This window comes from Cygnus olor, chromosome Z (assembly GCF_009769625.2).
Source record: "Cygnus olor isolate bCygOlo1 chromosome Z, bCygOlo1.pri.v2, whole genome shotgun sequence".
NCBI lineage: Eukaryota > Metazoa > Chordata > Aves > Anseriformes > Anatidae > Cygnus > Cygnus olor.
The window spans coordinates 29,032,269-29,055,032 of NC_049198.1; the positions used below are offsets into that span (position 1 = coordinate 29,032,269).

The 22,764-nt window shown below is 37.5% G+C and overlaps 1 protein-coding gene across 10 annotated transcripts in view; it reads right to left on the reverse strand.

Annotated features, from left to right (window-relative positions):
• GLIS3 (GLIS family zinc finger 3) overlaps window positions 1-22,764 on the reverse strand; it is a 201,059-nt gene that overhangs the window by 146,401 nt on the left and 31,894 nt on the right. For all 10 annotated transcript variants that reach the window (XR_005815252.1, XM_040541129.1, XM_040541130.1 and 7 more), the window contains exons 3-4: window positions 7,650-7,857; window positions 1,144-2,269 (exon numbers count right to left, since the gene is read on the reverse strand). Coding sequence is in view for 9 of the 10 variants with exons in the window: in XM_040541129.1 (XP_040397063.1) it covers window positions 1,144-2,269; window positions 7,650-7,857 (1,334 nt within the window). In the remaining variant the exon portion in view is untranslated. The remainder of the gene's footprint in view (window positions 1-1,143; window positions 2,270-7,649; window positions 7,858-22,764) is intronic.

Here is a 22,764-nt window from a genome sequence, read left to right on the forward strand (position 1 = left end):
TTGAGCCCTTTAGAGTTCAAAAACTTAAAGAAAAAATTTCCTCTATCTATTGTACAAGCAAACATCTAGAATAAGTAACAAATTGTAAGAGAAACATTCAACTAGACAAACACCAAAACAGACTCCTTGCACCAACTTACATTACACAATTTATAAACAAATCAATTTTTTTCAAATGATTAACAATCAGCAGTTCTTTCTAGAAAACATGTTCATTGCTTTCTTAGGTTATGCTGAGGACTAGGAACAGCATTGGTGAGGCTGCCTTCTGCTGGCTCTAAATGAGTGTTTAGTGTGGGTAAGCTAATTGTCATCCAAAATATACCCTATATGTAAAGCTAATCAAGAATCTGAATTAGATTATAGATGCTTCACTGGAGTCCAAATATAAGCCGATGGGAGGGTTTACTGGCTAGATCATCGGCCTGTGTGATTATGTATGCAAGGGACCAGCTTGCAGTGATGCTAAGAAAAACTGCAAGAAAAGCATGGCTTTGGGGGTTGAATGTTCACTACTGGAAGATGTGAGCAGAGAAATTGCCATGTGTATTTTTCCTACTGTATTCAGGACAACAGGGCTGCAGGTCTGGTTTTTGTTAGTAATGAAACAAGCAATTGCCTCTTTTCTAAGGCAAAAACTTTTTTCAGTTTCCCATGGTTACATTATACACGATCCCCAAAATTTCTCAAGTGAAAAAAGAGTAACATCATGCAATAATACTTGGAGACAGATTATGGCATTTATTCTGCAGCACTTTTTCCCCATGTATGGTTCATACAGTTCCAGTGACTGATGGTACTTAAGCTTCAATTTATGAAGGTCTACCATGCCACTTCTGCAGTCTATATTAAAGGCTTTCTAAATTAAGAAAATAGAATTTTGTTTAATCCTATCTGTCTGTACATATCGAATTAAAGAATACCTTTCCTTTCTATCTAGATGGAAAGATGAAGCAGTCATTCATTCATGCAGACTAGCCAAAAAAAACCACCAACCAACCAACCAACCAAAGCAAACAAACAAACAAAAAAACAGAACGTTACATTAAAACATTAGAAACAGAGACAGAATTACAACTTCTCTATATTGTCATGAGTAATATATAGTCTTTGATTGGTAAGGGAGACGGAATTCAGACTTACTGTGCATTTGTTTGGCTTCTCTCCTGAGTGGACTCTCATGTGAATCAGCAGTTTATACCTGGCATTAAACGGCTTGAACCTTCGTGGGCACCCTGCCCAGAAGCACGTGAAGTCTTCTCCCTTCCTCTGGTCTATATGAATCTTCTCTATGTGCCGCACAAGTTCCTCTTGCTGGTCATACAGTGCATTGCAGTCAATCCAGCGACAGCCATGCTTGCCATTGAAATCATCCAGCTCGCCATCTTCTTCGAGCTGTGGGCATGGGGCAGATGGAGGTACAGGCAGAGGCTGCATGTGACCAGGGAGGCTGTGCACATGTTGGTGCTGGTGAGCATGGTATGGTGGCGGAGGCCCTTGTGGAGGAGGTGGCGGCAGAGGGGGTGGAGAAGGCATGTCAACTGTATGGCCTGAGAATTCATCCAGCTGTTCATTTTTCAGGGCACTTACGGCCTGGCTGTCCATGGGAGGCATGCCCTGCTGGATCACCATGTTAGTTGTGGTTTCCGTCTGCTGGCTGGCTTGCTCCAACTGCTGCATCCGCTGGTATTCACCAGCGCTATTCTCAATGTACTCTGGGAAGGTGATATTGCCATTAGCCATGAGAAGACCTTTCTGGGCAGCTGGAACAGAGTAGTTTTGGGGTATACAGCTTCCTCGCACTCCCAAAAAATGTCCATAAACCTCAGGCTGTGGGGAGACGTTAGCTGGTGATGTCCTGGAGCTGTTGATGTAGGCCACTAGAGAGGTTGGGGACGTACGGATGATTGTATTGAAGTCAATCCCTATGCCATCAGACAGAGGAGAAAGAGAGAGTGCTCTCTTTTTGGAGCGGGTAGATTGAGACCGGGAAGAGGAATGGCGAGGACTAGGGAAAGAGGAATGGCTATTTTCCATGCCAAATAAGTAGGATGGTAATGAGTTAGATATGAAGCTACTGGACACAGATGTTGCAAGTGGAAAATTTAGTAAGTCCCCCAGCTCACTACCATTTTGTAAACCTTGTTCAGCAGGAAGAGAAGGAAGTGTCCTGTACCCATGCGACCACTCTTGCTTAACGCTCAAAGTGGACTGACTTTCTGACAAGCTTGATGTTGTAGAGGCCAGAGACTCACACGACAAGAGTGACCTGGAACAAAGGCATAATAAAATGAGTAAGCAGTTAGACACTTCAGCAGTTCAAATTTCATGTGTATATACTCCTATAGAGTGATTCTTCAATCTTCACACACACATAAATCTAAAGGAAGGTTACATGTGAAAAAACTTCTAACTTCAAGTACTCTCAGTTGATGTACCAGGAGGCATACACAGGCAAAAAATATGTAAAAAGATACTTAGGAGTCCAACTTTTAACTTAAGATTTGAAGAAAAGTTGCTCTAAAGGTTCTTGATACTTCACTGCAGAAATAAAAGGATTTTTTTTTCATCAACCATGGTGTAAAGAGGCTTGGGCTTCTCAAGCTAAAGCATTATGCTCTTGCCTTGTGTGAAACTCATTGATTTGAGATTACTATTATTTTTGTTTTTTTTTTTTTTTTTTATTTTTTTCTAGCAAAGAAGGAGAAGAAAACTGATTAATAAAGAATAAATGTTTAACATTTTTCACTTGGCCAACTGTAATGCATACAGAAATAGCTCAAGATTATATAGATTATATCTAACTTAACAAAACAAACAAAATAAGTTAATAATGTAGAAGAACTGGTTGAAGGGGTTCATTCAGTTTTTGTTTCATGATGTATTTCCCTCTAAGTCAGCAGTCTTTTTTTTTTTTTCTTCACAAAAGTGTAATCTTGCTGCTGTTATCAGTTTGTCATAGAAAGATTAAGAAACTTGTTTAGGTTGCAAATATCCTACAGGTAGCTTAAAAAACTCATAGGCTCCTACCAATATTGGTATCTACTTAAAAGTATAATAAGGAAATACAAGGACACCATGTGCCCTGATTCACAGCTACAAATGCTGGGTAGAGGACAAGTAGATTTATGTCTTTATTTTTCAATTCTGAATATTGGCACACTTGGATTTCCTGCCAGCCGGTGGAGCCAGTGGTGTCATCACTGTATTAATTAGTATTTGTGAGGAGCTCGAGCAGTAGAAAGAACCTGGCATCTAGATAAACCTGGAGATCTCACAAACAACAAAAACCTCTGCAATTTGGGGGTTAATTCTTGTATTTATGATTTTTACCATACACTTTTGAAGTGTAGAAACACAGAATTTAAATGGTAGATCAAATACACAGAAAATCTGGTTTCTCTTATAAATCTAAAATGCATTTCTGAAGGTAGACAAGTTACTTAATCACTGCTTCTCACCTTCTCACATGATAAACAATGTACACTATAGTTTCTCCTATCCTACAAAGACTTCAGGAGGCCAAATTAACTTAACAAAAGAAAGTTAGTAAGTGGCAATAGGTACTTTAAATACTACATGTTTAAAAATATTTCTTGAAGTTCTAACTAAACAGTATATCAAATATTTACAAACAGTAATTCAAAGAAATTTGTGGGAAAGGAATAACGTATACTTATTTATAAAGGTAAACTCCTATAGTCAGTTATTTATAATGTTTTTACTTCTTTAAACTTTATAATGTTTTTACTTATAATGTTTTTATAATACTACAAATTTGAAATGTATAGAAGAGGAAGTATGCACTATAAAGAAAACAAAAAAAACAACTTTCATCTCTTTCTTGCAACATACATACAGCAAGCATCTTTAAGGAGGCACTTCTACCTCTTTTACTAGCTTCTTTTTCTTAATAGGTAAGCAAGTTTAGAATCTACTCAGGATAAATAGTATTGTAGTTGTTTTTCAGTTCTGGAAGGTTTTCTTGCAGACTGTGCTTCAGGAGACAAGGATCCATGAGACAGATCTGTTAAGGTGCATAGTTGCATATTATGTCTGCACCACATCTTGTAGCTGCTGTGACTGCAGCTTCAGTGAAGATACATGAAACCACCTAATTTAAGAATTGGTGGCAGGCTAAAGTGGGGATCTCAATCCCATTTAAAACAACATCAGTTCATTCAAGAGAACAAGAACAGATCCTAAACAATGGCTTTGGAGATACCTCCAATGAATATGCTAATGTTTAACAAATTTTCATGATTTTGTTTGGTAAAACAATTTTTTCCTTTGGAGATTTGTGGATTATCTTTCAATTACATTAGCAAGGTTGACAAAATGTATGCTAACACTAGTTACAGCCATTCAATAAAGAGAAGTGTGTGTAGCTTTCCATGTTCAACTCCAGCCACACAGATTAAAGCTGAAAAATCCTGGAGTCTTTGTTATATTATTCAGCTCACCCACATGATTTCTTGCTTAGTGATGTTTTTTTTCTCCTGTTACTTAATATTACAGCATTTTCCAGAAGTTGAAAATCATTTTCTCAAGATACTTTTCTTTTTCTAATGGGTGGTTGATTTTCTGTATAAGAATAATGAAGAAACATCCTGTTCAAACTGAATGTTGGTACAGGGTACTGTTATGGAGGTTATGTTACTCCATTGGGGTTTAAATAGCATTTACTTTCAAAACAGAATGTTAAAGAAAAGCACAATTAACATGATGAATACAATTCTGATTAAGAAAAATGAGAAAATGTGATTGCTGTATCAGGTCAATCTTGTGTAAGATTTACATCTAAATGGGTAATTATTTGCAGAAAAAAATAATTCAGGTTGTTGGGTCTGTTATCAATGGGCTTTGTTAAAGCACTGTTCATTATAAGGCAGATAAACTGTGCTAGTATGCTGTGACCCCAATATAGACCCAGTCTTCAACAGAGTAAGAAAAGTAAGGTTTGATTTTTCCATGCTATGCTATAAACATTTATAACTGGAAAGTATAAGAATGATGGCTTTCTTTTGCCAGCTTGATCATTTAGATTTTTATTTTCGTTCTTATAAGTAGGAAAAGTCATGCATCAATGTAACAAGTCTATTTTTTAATGTCAAGAATTTTAATCAGATGTGGATTAGGACCAGCCTTATTCAAAAAGCTACCAGTGCCTAACACAAAGGAACACACCTGTCAGTGAAGCTGGAGATAAACTGCATTTCAAAGGATTTTAAAAATTGGACAAGTATTTAAAGTAGATAATAAGTAAGAGCCAGATAATCTGAAGAAGTTTGGTTCTCAATTAAGCCTCTACATTCAAAAGTAACAAAGATTCCAGCTCCCAAAACAGAGAAAAATTCATTAAAACCCAGCCCACACCATGACTAAGAAGTTTTCTGGGGAAAAATAAATTTACTTAATATGAAAATGAAAATGAAGGACCAACTATAACACTGTGCCAGATTCTCAGATGCTATTAATTGGCATATTTGCTTACTGTAATCTAAACCAGCTGTGAGTTTGGACCAGATTTTTATGAATATTTAGAAGATATTCCAGCTGTCACTCTATTCTGCCTCTGTGTACACAGGTCACAGTGTCAAGTATAACTCATGATCTTAGACATAAATACAGAAGAGTGAAAACTATGTTTTCCTACCTTTCTGCACGCTCTTCTGTTTTACTAGCCAAGAACCCTTTTTCCTTTCCTAGGTCCTTCTCTCACTTGCATTGCAGTAAGTGGCAGTATTATATTTGGTTTTAAGCAGCATAACTCACTCCTCTGAAAATTTTTTTGGGAAACTCTCAGAAAAGATGGAGGAAAGATTTTATTCCTCTTGGTCTATATACCAAAATTTGATGATATCTGTAGGAAAACTGCAGTTTAGCCAACTTTCCACCCCACATCAGTAAAAATCAAGATAAGACATTTTAGTTTGGGTCAGTTCAACCAAAAAGCTGTTTTGGATTGAACTGCCAGAGTACAGTTCATGTTGCGTCCTAAAAGCCACAATGAAGAGGAGGCACTCACTCAGCTCATGAAGGATTATGAAGTTAGCTTGGGTAACTACTTTAGGCAAATTCAGTTTAATGCTGAAGCAATTAAAATAAAAAAAAAAAAGCGTTTCCACAATCTGTGAATTAAAATATAACTTGAAACTTGTTCTGCTCTAAATTGAGGGGAAAATTGCTGAGATGGACATTCTTTGTGTGACAAACTGATTTTATAACGTCTTCATTGATAAATCATTAAAAGACACTCTAGGAACACTACAGGTTGGATTCTGCCAGAGTTTCAACTTCAGTTCACCCTTAGTAAATGTTTCTTTAAAATAAAAACAAAAATGTATAACTCAGTACTGACATAGTACACACAACCATACATTCACATAAAAATAACAAAACCTACAGGCATGCCTAAAACTTACGAGTATTAAGTAGGTAATAATTGCCTAATGATATTTTCATTCTATTGCTTCTACTCTGTCACACAGGCATGTCTCTGGATTTGTCATTTGTCATCAGTTTAGCAGTGAATGATTTTCCCTGACATGTTCATATAAGAAGCATAATTAATTTCATAAATTGCACTAAAAACCTTAGTTTTCACAAGTGAAGTGACAGAAGTAGAACAGAACAGAATATCCCGAGCTGAAGGGGAACCATAAGGATCATCAAGTCCAACATGTTCCAAAGTATCTTATAGTAGATTATCGCAAGATTTTCTTCCATTTACATAATACCAGTTTTAATTATTTCAAGATGGTTCTTTGGCTTGCAATAAGGTGATGTAGTAAAATGTAAATTGTTTAGAGAGTAAAGGCTCTTGTGGCCTTTTGTGAATAGAAACGGTTACATTTCAGCTAAGTAGGCAATTATTGAACAAGCCACGTCTACGGAAGTGGGTATGTAGCTTCCCACATAACATGCTGGAATATCTTTTCACTCTGCTTAACTAACATCCAGGGATGTGCTTACTGCACCTATATGGAGGTTGTCTAAACAACTGTTTTCCCTTCATTCATGTTTTTCTATAGTGCTCATAGCTATAATCTCAAAAGTTACTGGAACATTTTAAAAAAGAAAAGCTTAACAGATGCAGTTAACTGCTAGCTCATTGCAGATAGGGAACAATTGATCTTATTAACTTGTGTTAACCATTTGAACAATTTGAAAGAAATAGCAGTTGATAAGGAGAGAGAAGCATTAGCAGAGCATTATATTTTTTTTGTCTGACATTGTTACTTGCCAGGCACCAGCATAATATTCTTAGTGCTATTACACTTAAAACACATAACTACCCATGAAGATGTCGCGTTTGGACTATTTCCACTTTCTTCCTCCTTGGCATTTCCTGTCCCTGGCTTATTTTTTTCTGTGCAAAAATATGATTAAGTGCTTATAAAAATCTTTATAGAACAGAAAAAAACCTATCAAGCATAGAAAATTTCTAGCCACATTTTACCCTTGATATGAATGATCTATACCACTATGATTACAGCTGACATGAATTAAATTATATCAAATTAAATTTGCCATGGCATAACAAAGCATCATTTAGGCCATTATAATTATCAGAAAGGTTGCATTTAAATGGCAAGAGAATTTAAAAGGCCTCTTTTTTAAGTACTGAAAAGAAAAAAGTTACAGACCTTGTATCTGACGGAGGAACACTCAGGCTGGAAGCATCCATAGACCTCTGTAGGGTAGGGCTGATCTGGTTGCATGCTGTTGAAACTTGATTAGCAGCAGGTGAAACAGGTCCCAGCCGCTGAACTGTAATGGGACTGCTGGTGACTACTAGATTGTTGCAGCTGCCTTTTCCATTGGACTTAGACCGGGATCCATAACCAAGGCCATCTAAAAAAACAAAACGAGGCAGGTTAGTATTCATCTCCCATGAACCCATGATGAGGCCACAGAACTTACATTGTTTTGCACAAAGAAGACTGGAATTTGGTATCTTCAGAGGAGAATGAAACAGAGGATCAACACAAGGAGTTTGCAAACTTCTCCAAATACAAAAAGGAATGTTTTAAAGGGGATTTAATAAATTATGCATGATTCAAACATGCTGAAGTACATGAACTAAAGACCAGACATCATGGATAAACATCAGAAAAAAACTATTTGAAGACTTGGCACAAGAGCAGTCTTCAGCTGAGGGACAACCAAGTCATAACTACAGCATTCTCTGCAGAAAGGGAGAGAGAACCCAAGGAGGCTAGAGGAACACCACCGTGCTGTGAGTTGTACCAAATCCCACAGCTACAAGGCACTGAAAGCCATTCCATCACTCCTACCACTAGCTGTCCAGAAAAGCATGAGGACTCTAAGCATGCATTCCAATTGTTACCCCTGCAGTAGGTCTGCTGTGGCAAAGCACACACGTTTTCCTGGCAGGAGAGAGTTATAGCTGGGACCCGGCATTCCTCAGAGGCCTGGGGAGAGGAATTTGAGCTGGATTGAGCAAAGTAGCATTCTGGACTTTAAAAGGCCACAGTCTGTTCTTAGTCACTGCAGCCATGACTCAAAGCTGATGGCTGTTAACACAGTAGCAGATGATTACAGAGGTAGATGGCAAGTGGGACTAACTGCAAAATGCTCTGTGTACTCTGCGTCTTGATTTAGGTAGTCTACAAGATCCCCCGCATTAAAAGACATCAAGATGGAGAAGTTAAAACAGGTCATGATATGGAAGTTGCTGGATGTCTACCAAATTCTCATCACAGTTGGAAATACATAATAAGATTATTCACATTTCTAGCAGCTTCCCTGTGTTTGGACTACTTCTCAAAGCAGGATAGCAGTACCAGGACAAATACTGTAAGTACTTCAAGAGTTTAAATCGTTTTCTGAAATGAATCTACTTTTGACTTGGTTGCACAACTCATTTTGTCACAAGGCTGTTCAGATGGGTTGAGAACTCCAGAAAGAAGTACATTAAGGCACTCATGGCCCTCACAGTCACTGTAAGGAGATAGGATTATCTTAAAAATCCGTAATTCACCCTAGGAACTTCAAATGATAGCTTTTCTAAAACAAACAAACAAACAAAAAAGAGATCTGTTTCAAAGGTCAGAACCTTTTTCTCAAACTCTTCTTCTCTTTGACTAACTAGTAATAACTATTAATATCTGACATATTTGTGAGGAGCACATACGTGATCCTCAGTCTACTGGGATCCAAAGTGCTGTACATGCGTGATCCAACTCAGGTATAGATTTTACAAGTTGATTATATGAAATACCATCAAAATGTAGTCTTTGGTATGAAATATGTCAGCCCTTTAATAAATATAATTTACTTACTGCTACTATTCAGAAATATAAGTGAAGAATATAGCATCTAGTTGAAAAATCAAGGATAAGAAAAGAAGACAATATATACTAACCCAACATAAAATTTAACTAGAAGGACTGGACGTTTCCAAGGGCAAACACATAAAAAGAATTCCTTGTACTGCAATTAACTCCATTTGGGGTACACAAAAAGCAGCTTTTAAACTCTATGGGATTATTTTGTGATTTCCTCATAGATGTCCAATTAGATCGAAAGAATAAGAGAAAGTCATTTTGTTTTCTTTCCTGTGCAGTAATTTACCTTTTGAACTCACTACAGCTGAACCAGTATGCTACTCAGTAGTTGCTTCCACTATGTTACAGGGTGCTAAAAGGGAAACAGCCAGCAAAATTATTATACAAAAACATAAGCTGTCCCTGGTAGTAATATGAATGCTACTCCTCTAGCAAAAGGATGAGATGAACAGGAATGAAATATTTACATGACACATTGACTTCACATAAAATAGATAACACTACATAATATGCCTATATATGTGTGCATACTACATATGTGCAGTTAGCTGTTTTTTAGAAAGGTACATTCATCATGTAAAACCAAAGGCTTTCTGCACCAAAGCATACAAAAGGCAGGGAAGCATGCTATACTATACTAACATAAGAAATCTGGCTGTTTTTGATGGTGAAACACAGTTGTGAAGCTTGTAGAGCCTATATATATTGACAGCTTCATAAGATGTAAAACTACTATTTAGCACTGCAACAAACAATTCTGACACACAAAAAATGTAAGAAATATATGCTGATTCTTCCCTGGATATCAACATAATGCCCTTCACACATAAGCCACCTCAACAAATTTCAATGGTAATCATAATATCTTATTCATCATACCATGAAATGAAGGCCTATGCACTTGCCAAATTTTTATTTAGGGACAAGCCATACGTCATCTAGTTGGTTCAAATGACAACCTGCAACCATAAAATTAGATTGTTATTTATACAAAATTAAACATAGGATATGTTCCTCCTTGGAACATAGATGTCAGAAGAAAAATCCTCAAAATGAAAACCAAAAGGCAGTAGTGCCAAACCATTACTGTTACAATAGAAATTGCATACTCAATACAACCCTTTTCATCTTCCAATTAGAAGTTTTGCTCTTATTATCAGTGCATAAAAAGCACCCTCAGTGTTCACCAGCTACTGAAAGGAAAAAAAAGAAAAAAAAAAGAAAAAAAAGAAAAAGAAAAAAAGAAAAAAAGAAAAAAAGAAAAAAAGAAGTACTTAGACTTTACTACTGCTATGACAGACAAAAGCAGTGTAAGACTCTGGCTCTGATAAACATGTCTTTGTGCATTTCTCTGGTAGAGAAGCAAAAAGTTTTCTTCTTTATATCATTCACAAACATTTGCTGTCATGAGGAAAAATGACAATTCTTCCAATTAAAAGGAAAAAGGAGAAAAGCACCTATCATCAGCTCCCACCATTGAAAGAGATTACGAAGAGACTACTGCTATGGAAAGCGAAGTCATAACATTTTATCTACAGTTTCACAGAGATATGTGTGTCAAAAGCCCACCATTAATATCTCATCTGTGTCCTGCAGGTCACCAGGAAGTATTAGTTTGATCTGAATCAGGCTTGAGTGTTGAGCTATGTTAGAACACAAGATAGGAAGCATATGCTGGCTTTGATACAGTTGCTGGAGTACAGCTCACATCTGACCAGCATAAAGTTAAATGGATGCAACATTGACACTTGAGCTAGCCCAAGTCTGCTGCTGAAAGGCAAACTGTCAGAAAACGTGCTCAAAGGTGTTGAATAAATCTGACCAGGCAGAATGACTCTGTCCTGGATTAACATTTGGCATGATACACCCACAGAGCCAGAGGAGCTGTCGGTCAAAGTTTGCCATGTCTTTGACCTGAAGCCTAAAAAGTTCATTTCAGTGGAAGGACAGGCACCAGGAATATCTTGAATCCACATCAGCTGAGATAAATGGGAACCTCTTTGGAGGGCATCGTTGGGTTTTGAATGACACTGAAGATTATGAGAAAAATACATGGAACCAATACTATAAATAAGAATCAATTTATTTCCTTATATACAAAGATTTAAATCAGGAGATAGCTTAATAAAGGCAAGAGTATTGTAAAATAGAAGAGGAGGTGGAATCAGTCCTGAGCTGGATAACAGGAAGAGCTGCAGGTACTTAGCATGTCATTTATTCCAAACAAACATATTACACACAAATAAAAACTGCTCTTTATCAATATCTAACTGTAATAGCTAACAAGTATAAACAGTAAAAATATTTTATGGAAATATTTTAATCCATTCACTTCCTCATTCCTTGGCTTGCCTATTTTCCCTATTTATTCTTTATAGTTAGTTAATAGGTAAGCTTCACTCATCCTTGACATGGAAAAATATTTCACCACAAACTTCTGAAGAATGTTCAAAGAATACAGAAAAATATAACTACTTTAATTTAGGTAGAATGGGATTCTCTTAGTTCATATCACTGTTGTGCTTTCTGGAGACATTTTATTTTTCTGGAATGAAAAGTTTCCATGTAAACACATTTTCTTTTATCAGATATTGACTGAAAAACAGCAATTTCTTTGTCTACTTCCCTGAGCCAAGAGTAGAAACTCATTAATTCTACATAGTATCTCAGGTTATACTATGAAATTCCTGTATCTAACTTTTGTAATTGTAAATTATGTTTCCCATGTATAAATGACAATAAAACAAAAACGTACATCAGCAAAAAAAGAAGCATGGACAGCAGGCAAAGGGAGGTGATTAACCTCTGTTCTGCCCTCATGAGACCCAATCTGCAGTATGGCATAGAGTTCTGGTGTCCTCAGCCTAAGAAAAACATGAACCTGTTAGAGAGGGTTCAGAGAACTGCCACAAAAATGATCAGAGGGCTGGAGTTCATATCCTATGAAGAGAGGCTGAGAAGTTAGGGGTGTTCAGTCTGGAGGAAAGATTCTGGGGAGACATTATTGTGGCCTTTCATACATAAAATGGGGGCTTAGAAGAAAGATGGAGAGAGATTTTTACCAGCACTTGTAGTGACAGGACAACGGGTAACAGCTTTAAACTGTTGACTAAGGGTTGACTAAGATTGGATATAAGGAAGAAATTTTTCATGATGAGGGCGGCAAGACGCTAGAACAGGTTAACAAGAGAAGTTGTGGATACCCCATCACTGGAGTGTTCAAAGCTGCATTGAACAGGGCTTTGGGAAACTTGATCTAGCGAAAGATGTCCCCACCCATGGCAGGGGGGTTGGAATAGATGATCTTTAAGGGTCCCTTCCAACCCAAGCTGTTCTATAGTGCTATTATTCTAAAACCAGTTTTAGTTGTTTAGTGTCCTGAAACACACAACATACCAAATACATAACATTAGATCAAATTAAGTCACCCCTTAGGTCATTACATTCTTCAGTAATTGAATTAATCAATATATACTAAAAAAACAAAACAAAACAAAAAAACTATTAAGATTATTTGAAAATCTATCCCGTTGTTACTGTTAAGAGTGTCAACTAGAAATGAAAGAACTGTAACAAAAGATCAAAGGTAATTTCCCTAAGGGTTTTTCTGTCTGTTGGTTGTGCAGTAGTTAGCGCTTTGGAAATGGTCAGTTTTAGTGTTTCCCTTTTTATAGGCTTCCAGTTTTGTTTGTGTGGATTCTGCATTCACTAAGAGCAGGAAAGAAACATACACCCAAAACAGCATACTGTAAGACAATAAATACTAAAGACAATACACAAGACAAAGCAATCAGTAAGACTGTGTCAATTTGTTCTTCACATAGACTAGATGTAAGCCATCAAAGTCCTTTTGAACAAAATCTGGTCTTTTTCGATAGCATGGTGGATCTTCAACATGTTGCAGAACCGTATACATCCTTGCATCATGCCACCATATCTGCAAGGTTGGTGGTACCTTGGTTGGAGGCACTTCACAGTAGCTGCTGACTGAACACACTCCAAGCGTTCCATGGAAAACTTTCCAGATGAGAAATACCTCCATCCGTCTCTCCTTGGGGATGCCAGTTTCTTTCAGGCTTCCCTTCCACGAGTTTTAGTCATATTATTAATAACTATTAGAGAGCTATAACGTTTTCCCCTGTGTCCTTGAACACAACAGCCACTTTTCCATTGTTTAAGAAGACTACTGCATGTCACCTCCCGAGGGAAAGAGACACCAGCCAGGGAGACACCTAGGGAAAGAGACACCAGCTGTGGATTTGAGATCCACTGAAACCCTCTTTAGAAGGCAAGTGAGTTAAACTGCAGCTTCAAAGAAAACAACAACAGCAACAACAACAACAACAAAAAAACTAGGGGGAGATTGCTATTTGCTTCTATTAGCACAGCGTCAACCAAAGTCTGAGTCTATTTGGGAATCTGGGCTTCTTCTTCGCACTGGTACCATCTATTTGGGAATCTGGGCTTATACACCCATACTGGTAGACTTTGAGGCTCATAGTTTAACTACACAAAAGTCAGTCAAAAATATGTTAGGAATGAGCAACTTGTGTATGGGATACAATCTGCAATTCTTCAGGGTACATGGAAATTACTACACTAAGGTTCAAAAAGTTGCCGGATTATGATTTTTGTTGCAAGTCTTGTGAAATACGTAAGTTTCACAACCCACACTGACACTACATATCAGACAGTGAGTCTTGACATTTATTTTCTTAAAAAAATTAATTTTGCAGTTAGAAAATTCTAAAGTTGAGGTCCTGAAGACCATAAACCAATAAGTAAATACAAATACAACACCACTACCCCACATTTGAAAACAAAAACCAACCAAACAAAAAAACAACAACAAAAAAAACATTCTTTCTAGCCTTATGGTCTTGATCGTAGCTCATGATTTTCTTAACACTTAGAACTAGCAATGCCTTGTTAGTAAGCTATTTCCTCCAAAACCTCCAGCAGTGTCCACTCTGAACAGTAGGTTAGACAGACCATTAATCTGGGTATTGGCAATTCCCATGTTTGTAACTGTTTGCAGAGACTTAATCTTTGCAATCAAGAAAAATAATCTTGAGGAAATACACTAAACAGAATTGTATGACCATATTATATTATAAGAAAGTATTATGCATGCACTGTGAAAGCTCTCCATGCTTTCAGTCTTGGAAAGGCAGTTTCTTTACTATCAGAATGCACTCGGTAAATTAGCTTGCACTAATTTCCAATGCTATTTGCCATTCATTGTATGAAGTAATCAAGCATGTACTTTCAGCAGCTCTACTGTGAGACAAAAGAGACTGACAAAGCACAATAAAAAACAATGTCTCCCTTCAAGTGAAACCAGGGTAAAAAATTATCCAGAACTGACCGGTGAAAACAATACCTTGCAGGTAATTAACTCAGCTGGTTTGAAGCAGACAGCAATGAGATCATCTACTTCTAGGGAACACTTTAACCACTGAATTTAAACAAATGAAAACAGTGGTCTTTTAATGACTAAACTAAGACTATATTATGAAACTGTTAGGTTCAGGGAAGTTCCAGAAGAAAACACACACTGTAAAAGTGATTTTCAATTAGATCTGAATACATTTGTTATATTTCATTATAAACTATCAGTTTAATTTATAAAAGGAAGGTCACCCATTTATTAAAAAGTGTGTTTGAGAGCTGATTTGTTTGCTTATTTTGCATAAAAAATAGGAAGTTATCAGTCAACTACTGCACAAACCAGTAAATGTTTAACTGGACTAAAACATAAATGTTTAAGTTGTAATGAACTCCTTATTTGTTTTTGATGAAAGTACATTATTTTGTTCTCTCTCTTTTTTTTCTTTAAGTGATCTTCTACATACATGTGCTTCCCCTTTTGTCATTGTTAGGATAGTGTACAGTATGTTCTCTTCTAGTACAGATAACATATTCCTTTACATCTCTGGTCTATGGTATGTACCATTTCTCTGAGATGTGAGTTTCTCCTGGCATCTTCTTTTAAGTTTCTACCTACAAACCTTTGTCTGACCATTTAGTCTGTCTTTCTGAAAAATGAATACATTGTGCAAGCCACATGTTATTCTCTAATAACTGGTATGAATTAAGAGAAACTCCACTAGTGAAGTAATGCAATATATTACCTTGATAGTAAATTAATCTGATGGTAAAAAAAAAAAAAAAAAAAAAAAAAAAGTTTCACATTCTCAATTTCAGTATTTGCCAGCTCCTTAAAATATCATTACAATATTAACAGTAAAAATTACAATTATAACCAAAATGGAAATACACAGGTATTAACAAACAAACAAAACAAAAAACAAGATAAAAAAAAAAAAAAAAGGAGAAGAGATAGCAATGGAATGAGAGTTCCTTTGAGTTCCACTCCCACTGGGAAAATACTGTTTGAATCTGACTTAAGTGAACACAGAGCATATGTATGTACAAGCATGAGAGCATAAACTGTTGTGTTTATTATTTTTATCAACTGACTTGCAAGAGGCACAACTTGAGGGAAAAAAAAAATAGAAGTATTGTTAAAACTTCCCAATATACTATGTATGGTATGACTCCAGACAAAATCTGTAGAGAAAAACTTTGCCCCTTTAACACTGCTGTACTCAACTGCAAAATAAAGCCAATAAATTCCATCAGTATTGTTGGAATACTGCTTTGCTGATATCACCTGTCTGCAATGCAGAACTATCACGTACCAGTGAGCCACCCAAAAGACTGCAAAGCAGGATTAGGAAATCATTACCTGGATGAATCACTTTTGGAAATAAGTAATTTGCATTCAATTTTTGTAAAATCTGCACTAAACTGGAAGGGAAACAACATATCTCCCTATTGAAGAACAGACAACTAAGATAACACCTTAGGAAAATAATTCTGCACCTTGTAACACTTCTTTCCCCACAACAATTTCCTTGTAACACTGTTGAACCTTCACAGCACTTTTGTGCATTTCTTCACATTAAAAATACATACTTAGCATTTTTTCAATACATTCCTGAAGTATTTTTCCCCCTAATTTTAATTAAAAGATGCTCAGATGAGATATTTTCTGCTATCTCCATATCCTTAGTGTTTCAGAAAAAGGTAGACAGGAGCTTTGTTATCTGTAACCATGGGCACTTGCAGAACATTACCGAAAAGATTTTTGAAGCAAGGTAGCATAGTATTATACCCCTTGTTCACACAATATCTTCTGATTTCTTGCTGCTGTGTTTATTGGGCTATGCTTGGTCTTGTGTGTAAACACTGTCTAATACTTCCCTGTGCACACTTTATACTCACTTCTCCTGTCTGCATGGTCGTATCAGCAGTGAGCAAAGAGAGGAATAGAGAGGCAGTGCCCATCCAGGTCCCAGGAGAAGGGAAGATCTTTTCCCTCCTCTAACCACTTATACACAGGGAAGCTAGCTCCATCTGGCAGAGCACTAAGAGTAAGCAGACAGACTCAGCTGGTGTATACTGCCTTAACCCCAATGAATTATCACAACCTACCCCTAGAAAAGCCTGCCACCAGCTGCATGGGAGCATGCAAGAGCAAGGAGGTTACTTCCTACCTCCAGCACAGACCAGGTGTCACTCAGCACCATTACACATCAGTGTCATTGCATCTCATGATCCAGCAGGAGATATCTGTTCAGCAAAAAAGCATGCAGTAAAGGCTTGGTCCAATGTTAAATCACAATACCATGTGAGAACCTCTTTCTAGATCTTTACGGATAGCTCAAGTTATTTCATTCCTGCTTTTCAGGAAAGTCTCACTACCCCTTCAAGAGACTGCACAAGCAGAAGAAAAGAAGAACAAATGCCAACCTGTTGAATAGTGACAATATTTAAGAACAGGTGGCAAATGTTAACATGCAAAGAACTGCAGAAACTGGCTTTTGAAGTATGCAAGCAGGAATGTAAGTGACTTGCAGTTGCATTCAGTATGTTTTTCTTCCCCAGATTAAGTCCATTGTTCAAGGATAACTAAAGCATACTTTTTAAAACTGTATTGTCCCTGAGTTTCTGAGCAGTACAAACAAGAAATTTTCTCTTTTTCCTTGTGTTAAAAACAAGATACTGTTTAATGTTGTTTCTCCTAAAAGATAATGTGAGAACTTTATCCTAGTTGTCAGTTTAACTAGGCAGAAATAACAAGTATACAGCCCACATAACGTATGTATTCTAAGAAGCTTTGTACTCAGCTAATTAGTTTAACTATTGCTTTCATGGTTCATTTAAGAGTTTCATGCTTCATTAAATACCAATACATTTTACCACCTCAAAAAACTTTTCAGTAAAAATACAATTGTCTTTTCAAGTGATAATCTTGTTAACTGATATATACATTTCAAGCATGTCTATCAGACACTATCAAAGTTTGAATTTCTACACTAGCAGTAGCTCTAAGCATTATGAAAATCTCATTCCACAACACACAACAGAAAGGCAGTTTTTTGTTGTTGTTGCTGTTGAACAAAAAACTTGAAAGAAAAATAAAATGTTTCTGATGGATGTTATTTTAATCATTAAAAAAGTTACCACACTAAATCTCTGGTTGTTCCACCTTCATGACAATCAGCTCAAACACACCTTGGATTCAGTAGCTGTGACTGTTTTGTCTAAAGTCCATAAGTTCAGAAACTCAGAAAGGCATGTCCATAAGGAAACATAAAGACCAGTGAAACTAAGAGATGCAAAGATATAGAGGCCAATAGCCAAGTGCAACTCATAAAAAGAGACTTCTGTGGTTAACAGAATATTCTCTACTATAAAGGTGCACCTACTTATATGCAATTTGCATTTTCTCAATTCAGAATTTAAGAATATCTCTGAGCAGTTTAGAAAAGCATTTTGTAGACTAATAATTTACTCAAGAGTCCACCTGCACGATTACCATGACTTCTCTGGAAATTTCTACAACTGTTTCCACAGCCAGTCTTGTTCTAAGAAATATATGGCCAGTAAGGTGTACTGCAATAGTAAAAGGACAGTGATTCTTTTTAAAAATCTTATTTAAACTTACTTTTAGAAGAGGTCATTATCACCATTCTTCATGTTATGGCCTATTTAGATTTCTTAAAAGCTGATATGTTATTACATCATGACCCAAACAAACCCTTATACTTGTCTTTCCACTCTTATCCCTTCAAGGTGATGAGAGGCAAACCCTGGGAAAATTACACAAACTGCCACAAATATTTAAAATCTCTATTGTCACTGCATGCTTCCACTCTTCTCAGAGCTTCAGACATTTTTATTTCAATTTTATTCTTTCATTAGCCCAAGGCGTGCTAATTAATTGGAATTTCCCAGGTCTTTTGTTGATGTGACCAAAAAGAAAAGATGAAAAAAAAGCTCATTCCTTTTAGTTAAAGTGAGTCCATCTACCTTCCACAAAGCCAGCGTAATAAGAGGGAGGATTAAGGCCACTTAAATTGCTCAGGTCCTGCAAAGACAACTCCAGCTCCTGCCCTTTGCCGTCACCCTTGCCAAATCTGATTTATGGAGAATGACATCTTAACCACAGCTATTACTTTGTGAAGAGGAGGCTGCTGTGTGTGCAGGGTTTGGCATCCCAAGCTGGCTACTGAGTAAGGTCTGATGCGAAGACACAGGAAACCATACTGGCATACCAATGCACCGGTGTGTACGTGTGTCTGCAAACAAGTCTGAGGGGTGGAAAGAAGTGTTCATGGACACAGGCATATAAAAGGCAAGTGTACAGGCACTTTGCTCTGAGCTGAAGCAGCTTTGTTAAAAGGTAGAAAACCACACAAATATCCTGATGGACAGTGAAATCTTTTTAACAAGCTGGTGATCCCAGCTGTGCATCTTTCCTCCATACTTCTACAAAATCAAGTGATACCTATCTTCATGTTAGCTTGATGGAGAGAATGTGCTATATAGGGAAGAACAAAATGCTCAAAACCAATTACATGATTTTTGAGGACTTAATACTGTTGACTTTCAGTGAAGTTAAATTCCCAAGTACATAAGTTGTTTTTACAAATAAAACCTAGCCATATAAGCTGCTTAGGTCATTTTTTAAACTTCTGTCATACACAGAAGTTCAGCTGCACTTCTTCATATGATTTATTGTGTGTTTCTTTAGTATTATGGTGTGGTTTTCTGCTGTGATTTTCATTGAATAAAGGATTAGAATTCCCTGATGTTAATGTGAATAGAATATAAATCAGCACATCTTACAGGCAGACATAGTTGTATTTCACTATTACTGGAATCCACATTCTGTTTTACTGTTTGTTAAATTTCATTAAAAAAAAAAAGGAAGAAAACAAAGAAAAAAAAAAGTCTGCTTTAAAGTACTTGTGATGTGCACTGCAAGCTAAAGAGATAAAACAAAGCCAGTTCCAATCCCAAAAGACTGCACAAGACTAACCCATGCCAACAGAGAAGAATTTAAAAACTCATAATTGAAGAAAAGACAATAATCAGAAAAACAGTTATATCATTTTTTTCTCTGATACCACTAGCTCTTCTCATTAACACAATATTAAAGAACCAATTCTGCACAGGCAAGCTGGATGAAGAAAGAGTATTTGCAGGCCGGGGTTGCCAGAGTATTCAATGCCTAGATGTGGACTGCCGGATGTCCACCCAGCCATTCTCTCACTTCCCCTCCTTAAGAGCACACGGGAAGAAAGCAGGATGGAAAAGCTCCTGGGCTGAGACAACAACAGTTTATAAGGAAAGCAAAAGCTGTGCGCAGAAACAAAGCAAAATAAGGGATTTATTTAATACTTCCCATCAGCAGGCAGATGTTCAGCCTCTTCCTGGGAAGCAGAGCCCCAGTATACATTGCAGCCACTAAGGCAGACAAATGCCATCACGATGGATGTTCCTGCATCCTCCCCCATTTTCTCAGCTTTTATTGCAAGCATGACATCATATGACATGGAATATCCCTTTGGTCAGTTTGGATCGGCTCTCCTGGAAATATTCCCTCCCAGCCTCCTGCCCACCCCCAGCCTACTGGACTTTTTTGAGGGGCAGCGGGTTGGAGAGGCAACCTTGACACTGTGCAAGCACTGCTCAGCAAGAGCCAAAACACTGATGTGTTATCAACACTGTCTAGCCACAAATGTAAAACAGAGAACTACATGGGCTGCTGTGAGGAAAGTTAACTCCATCCTGGCCAGACCCAGTATATTAGATATGGAAAAAGAAAACAAAACAAACAAACAAAAAAAGACAAGTCAGGAGACTGCTCTGGGAGGGGCAAATGTGTGTGGAACCAGAGCAATGGGGGGGGGGGTAAGGGAATCACAGAATCATCTAGGTTGGAATAGACCTCCAAAAAGTACTGCTCTGGGAGTGTCTGTAGTTCAGGAATCGCTCGGGACTTCAAATTTACTTCTAACAAAAATTATCTGAATCCATTTTCAAAAGAGGAATGTTTTCTCATGGTGATTTTATTTTAAAATCTATGAGAAAATGGAATATTAAACATTGGATAGGTGTTAAAAAATCAATTTTCCAATCAAATAACATAGTTGTAGCATTTCACAAGACTTTTCACGTTGTGTTTTAAGGAAAGAAAGTAATAGTTTCTTAATTAAGGATGCCGTATTGGTATCAGGCAACAGAAAGAACTAGAATCATAGAATGGCTTGGGTTGGAAGGGACTTTAAAGATCACCTAGTTCCAACCCCCCTGCTATGGGCAGGGATGCCACCCACTAGATCAGGTTGCCCAGGACTTCATCCAATCTGGTCTTGAACACCTCCAGGGATGGGGCATCCATAGACTCTCTGGGTAACCTGTTCCAGTGCCTCACCACCCTCTGAGTGAAGAATTTACAACTAACCTCTAATCTAAATCTCCCCTCTTTTAGTTTAAAACCGTTTCCCCCTTGTCTTGTCAGATAATTATCTGACTGAGCAAAAGGTTGTTCTCCATCTTTTTTATAAGCCCTCTTTAAGTACTGCTAAGCTGCAATAAGGCCACTCCAGAGTCTTCTCTTCTTCAGGTTGAATAGTCCCAAATGGGAATACTTTCCTTTTCTCTCTGAATATTATTTTAAAATTAAATATTAAATATTTCTGCTTTTAAAGAACTGATACATAATGTTTTTTTGCTTTTTTAACTGGCGAGGGCTTTTTAGTAGGGATGGTTCTTCCTGATAAACCCAAGCAAAGCAGAATCCTGAAGGTTCAGTCAACACTGCCAACTGAGCTAAGGGTTGCCGGCAATCCTTTTTCCTCATGCACACCCTTTCCAGAAATTATTTGGACTAAACCACCACAACTCCTTCCCATGCTTTTTTTCAGGTGGGTATTTCTTGGATGTATGGGAAAAGTTATTTGCCCAAGATACCCTGAAACAGATGAGCAGAGACACAGTAGCTCCATTTTGCAGCAAGCCAAACGGGGGGTGGGATGTAAAGGTGTGAAGTAACTTGCTCCTTCCCCAGGACTAAGAAGGACCTCAACTACAACCTGTCCTCTGGGTTGCTCCAGTAGCACTTCAGCTCCCCATCACAGATATGGGGACAGACTGTAAGGTGATAGTCTATCCCATACAATTTTCAAAGAGGGGCAAAAGTTAGGACATGAGGCAAGCAGTCCAGAACAATAACTATCTTACAGGAATGTAGATATTCACAGAAAAGTGTAAGCCAGCAAGCAAATTTCACATAAAACTTACAATTTCTCAAAGACCGTATCATTAGATCTGTTTTTGTTCCATATAGATGCATAAAAGCACTAGGTATATATGCCAATTAGATACCCTTTCTTTTAGAAGATCTTCCTGACTGTCCTCAGGATCAGAAAAGAAACCTAACAGCTGAGGCTACCCTGTCTAACATGCAAGACAACTCCTTCTTAGTCTCCTAAATGAACAGACAGAAAGCATATATCCGTTCTGTCTTTCTATCCTGTCTCATATGTCCTGTGCCTTCCAGCTTCAAATGGCTAAACAACTGCTGGGGACACTCTGAATATGTCAGCTAAGCAAGGTGGTTAGACACTTTTACGATTTTTCTTGACCAAAATTAGGTGCTGTAATCTGGAAAACCTCAGCATTTTGTACAATGCCAAATATCTTTTGAAAGAAACCCACAGGCATTAGACAGTAAACTTTTGCTTCTAAGTACAATCAGTTACCTGCTTGATGGTCCCTTTGACAGAATCACAGAATCACAAAATGGACAAGGTTGGAAGGGACCTCTGAAGATCATCTAGTCCAACCCCCCTGCTAAGCAAGATCACCTAGAGCACATTGCACGGGATGGCATCCCAGGAGGGTTTTGAGTATCTCCACAGAAGGAGACTCCACAGCCTCTCTGGGCAACCTGTTCCAGCACTCTGTCACCCTCACAGTACAGAAGTGCCCTCTCATATTCAGCTGGAACTTCCTGTGTTTCAGTTTGTGCCCGTTGCCTCTTGTCCTGTCGCTGGGCACCACTGAAGAGACACCGGCTCAATCCTCTCAA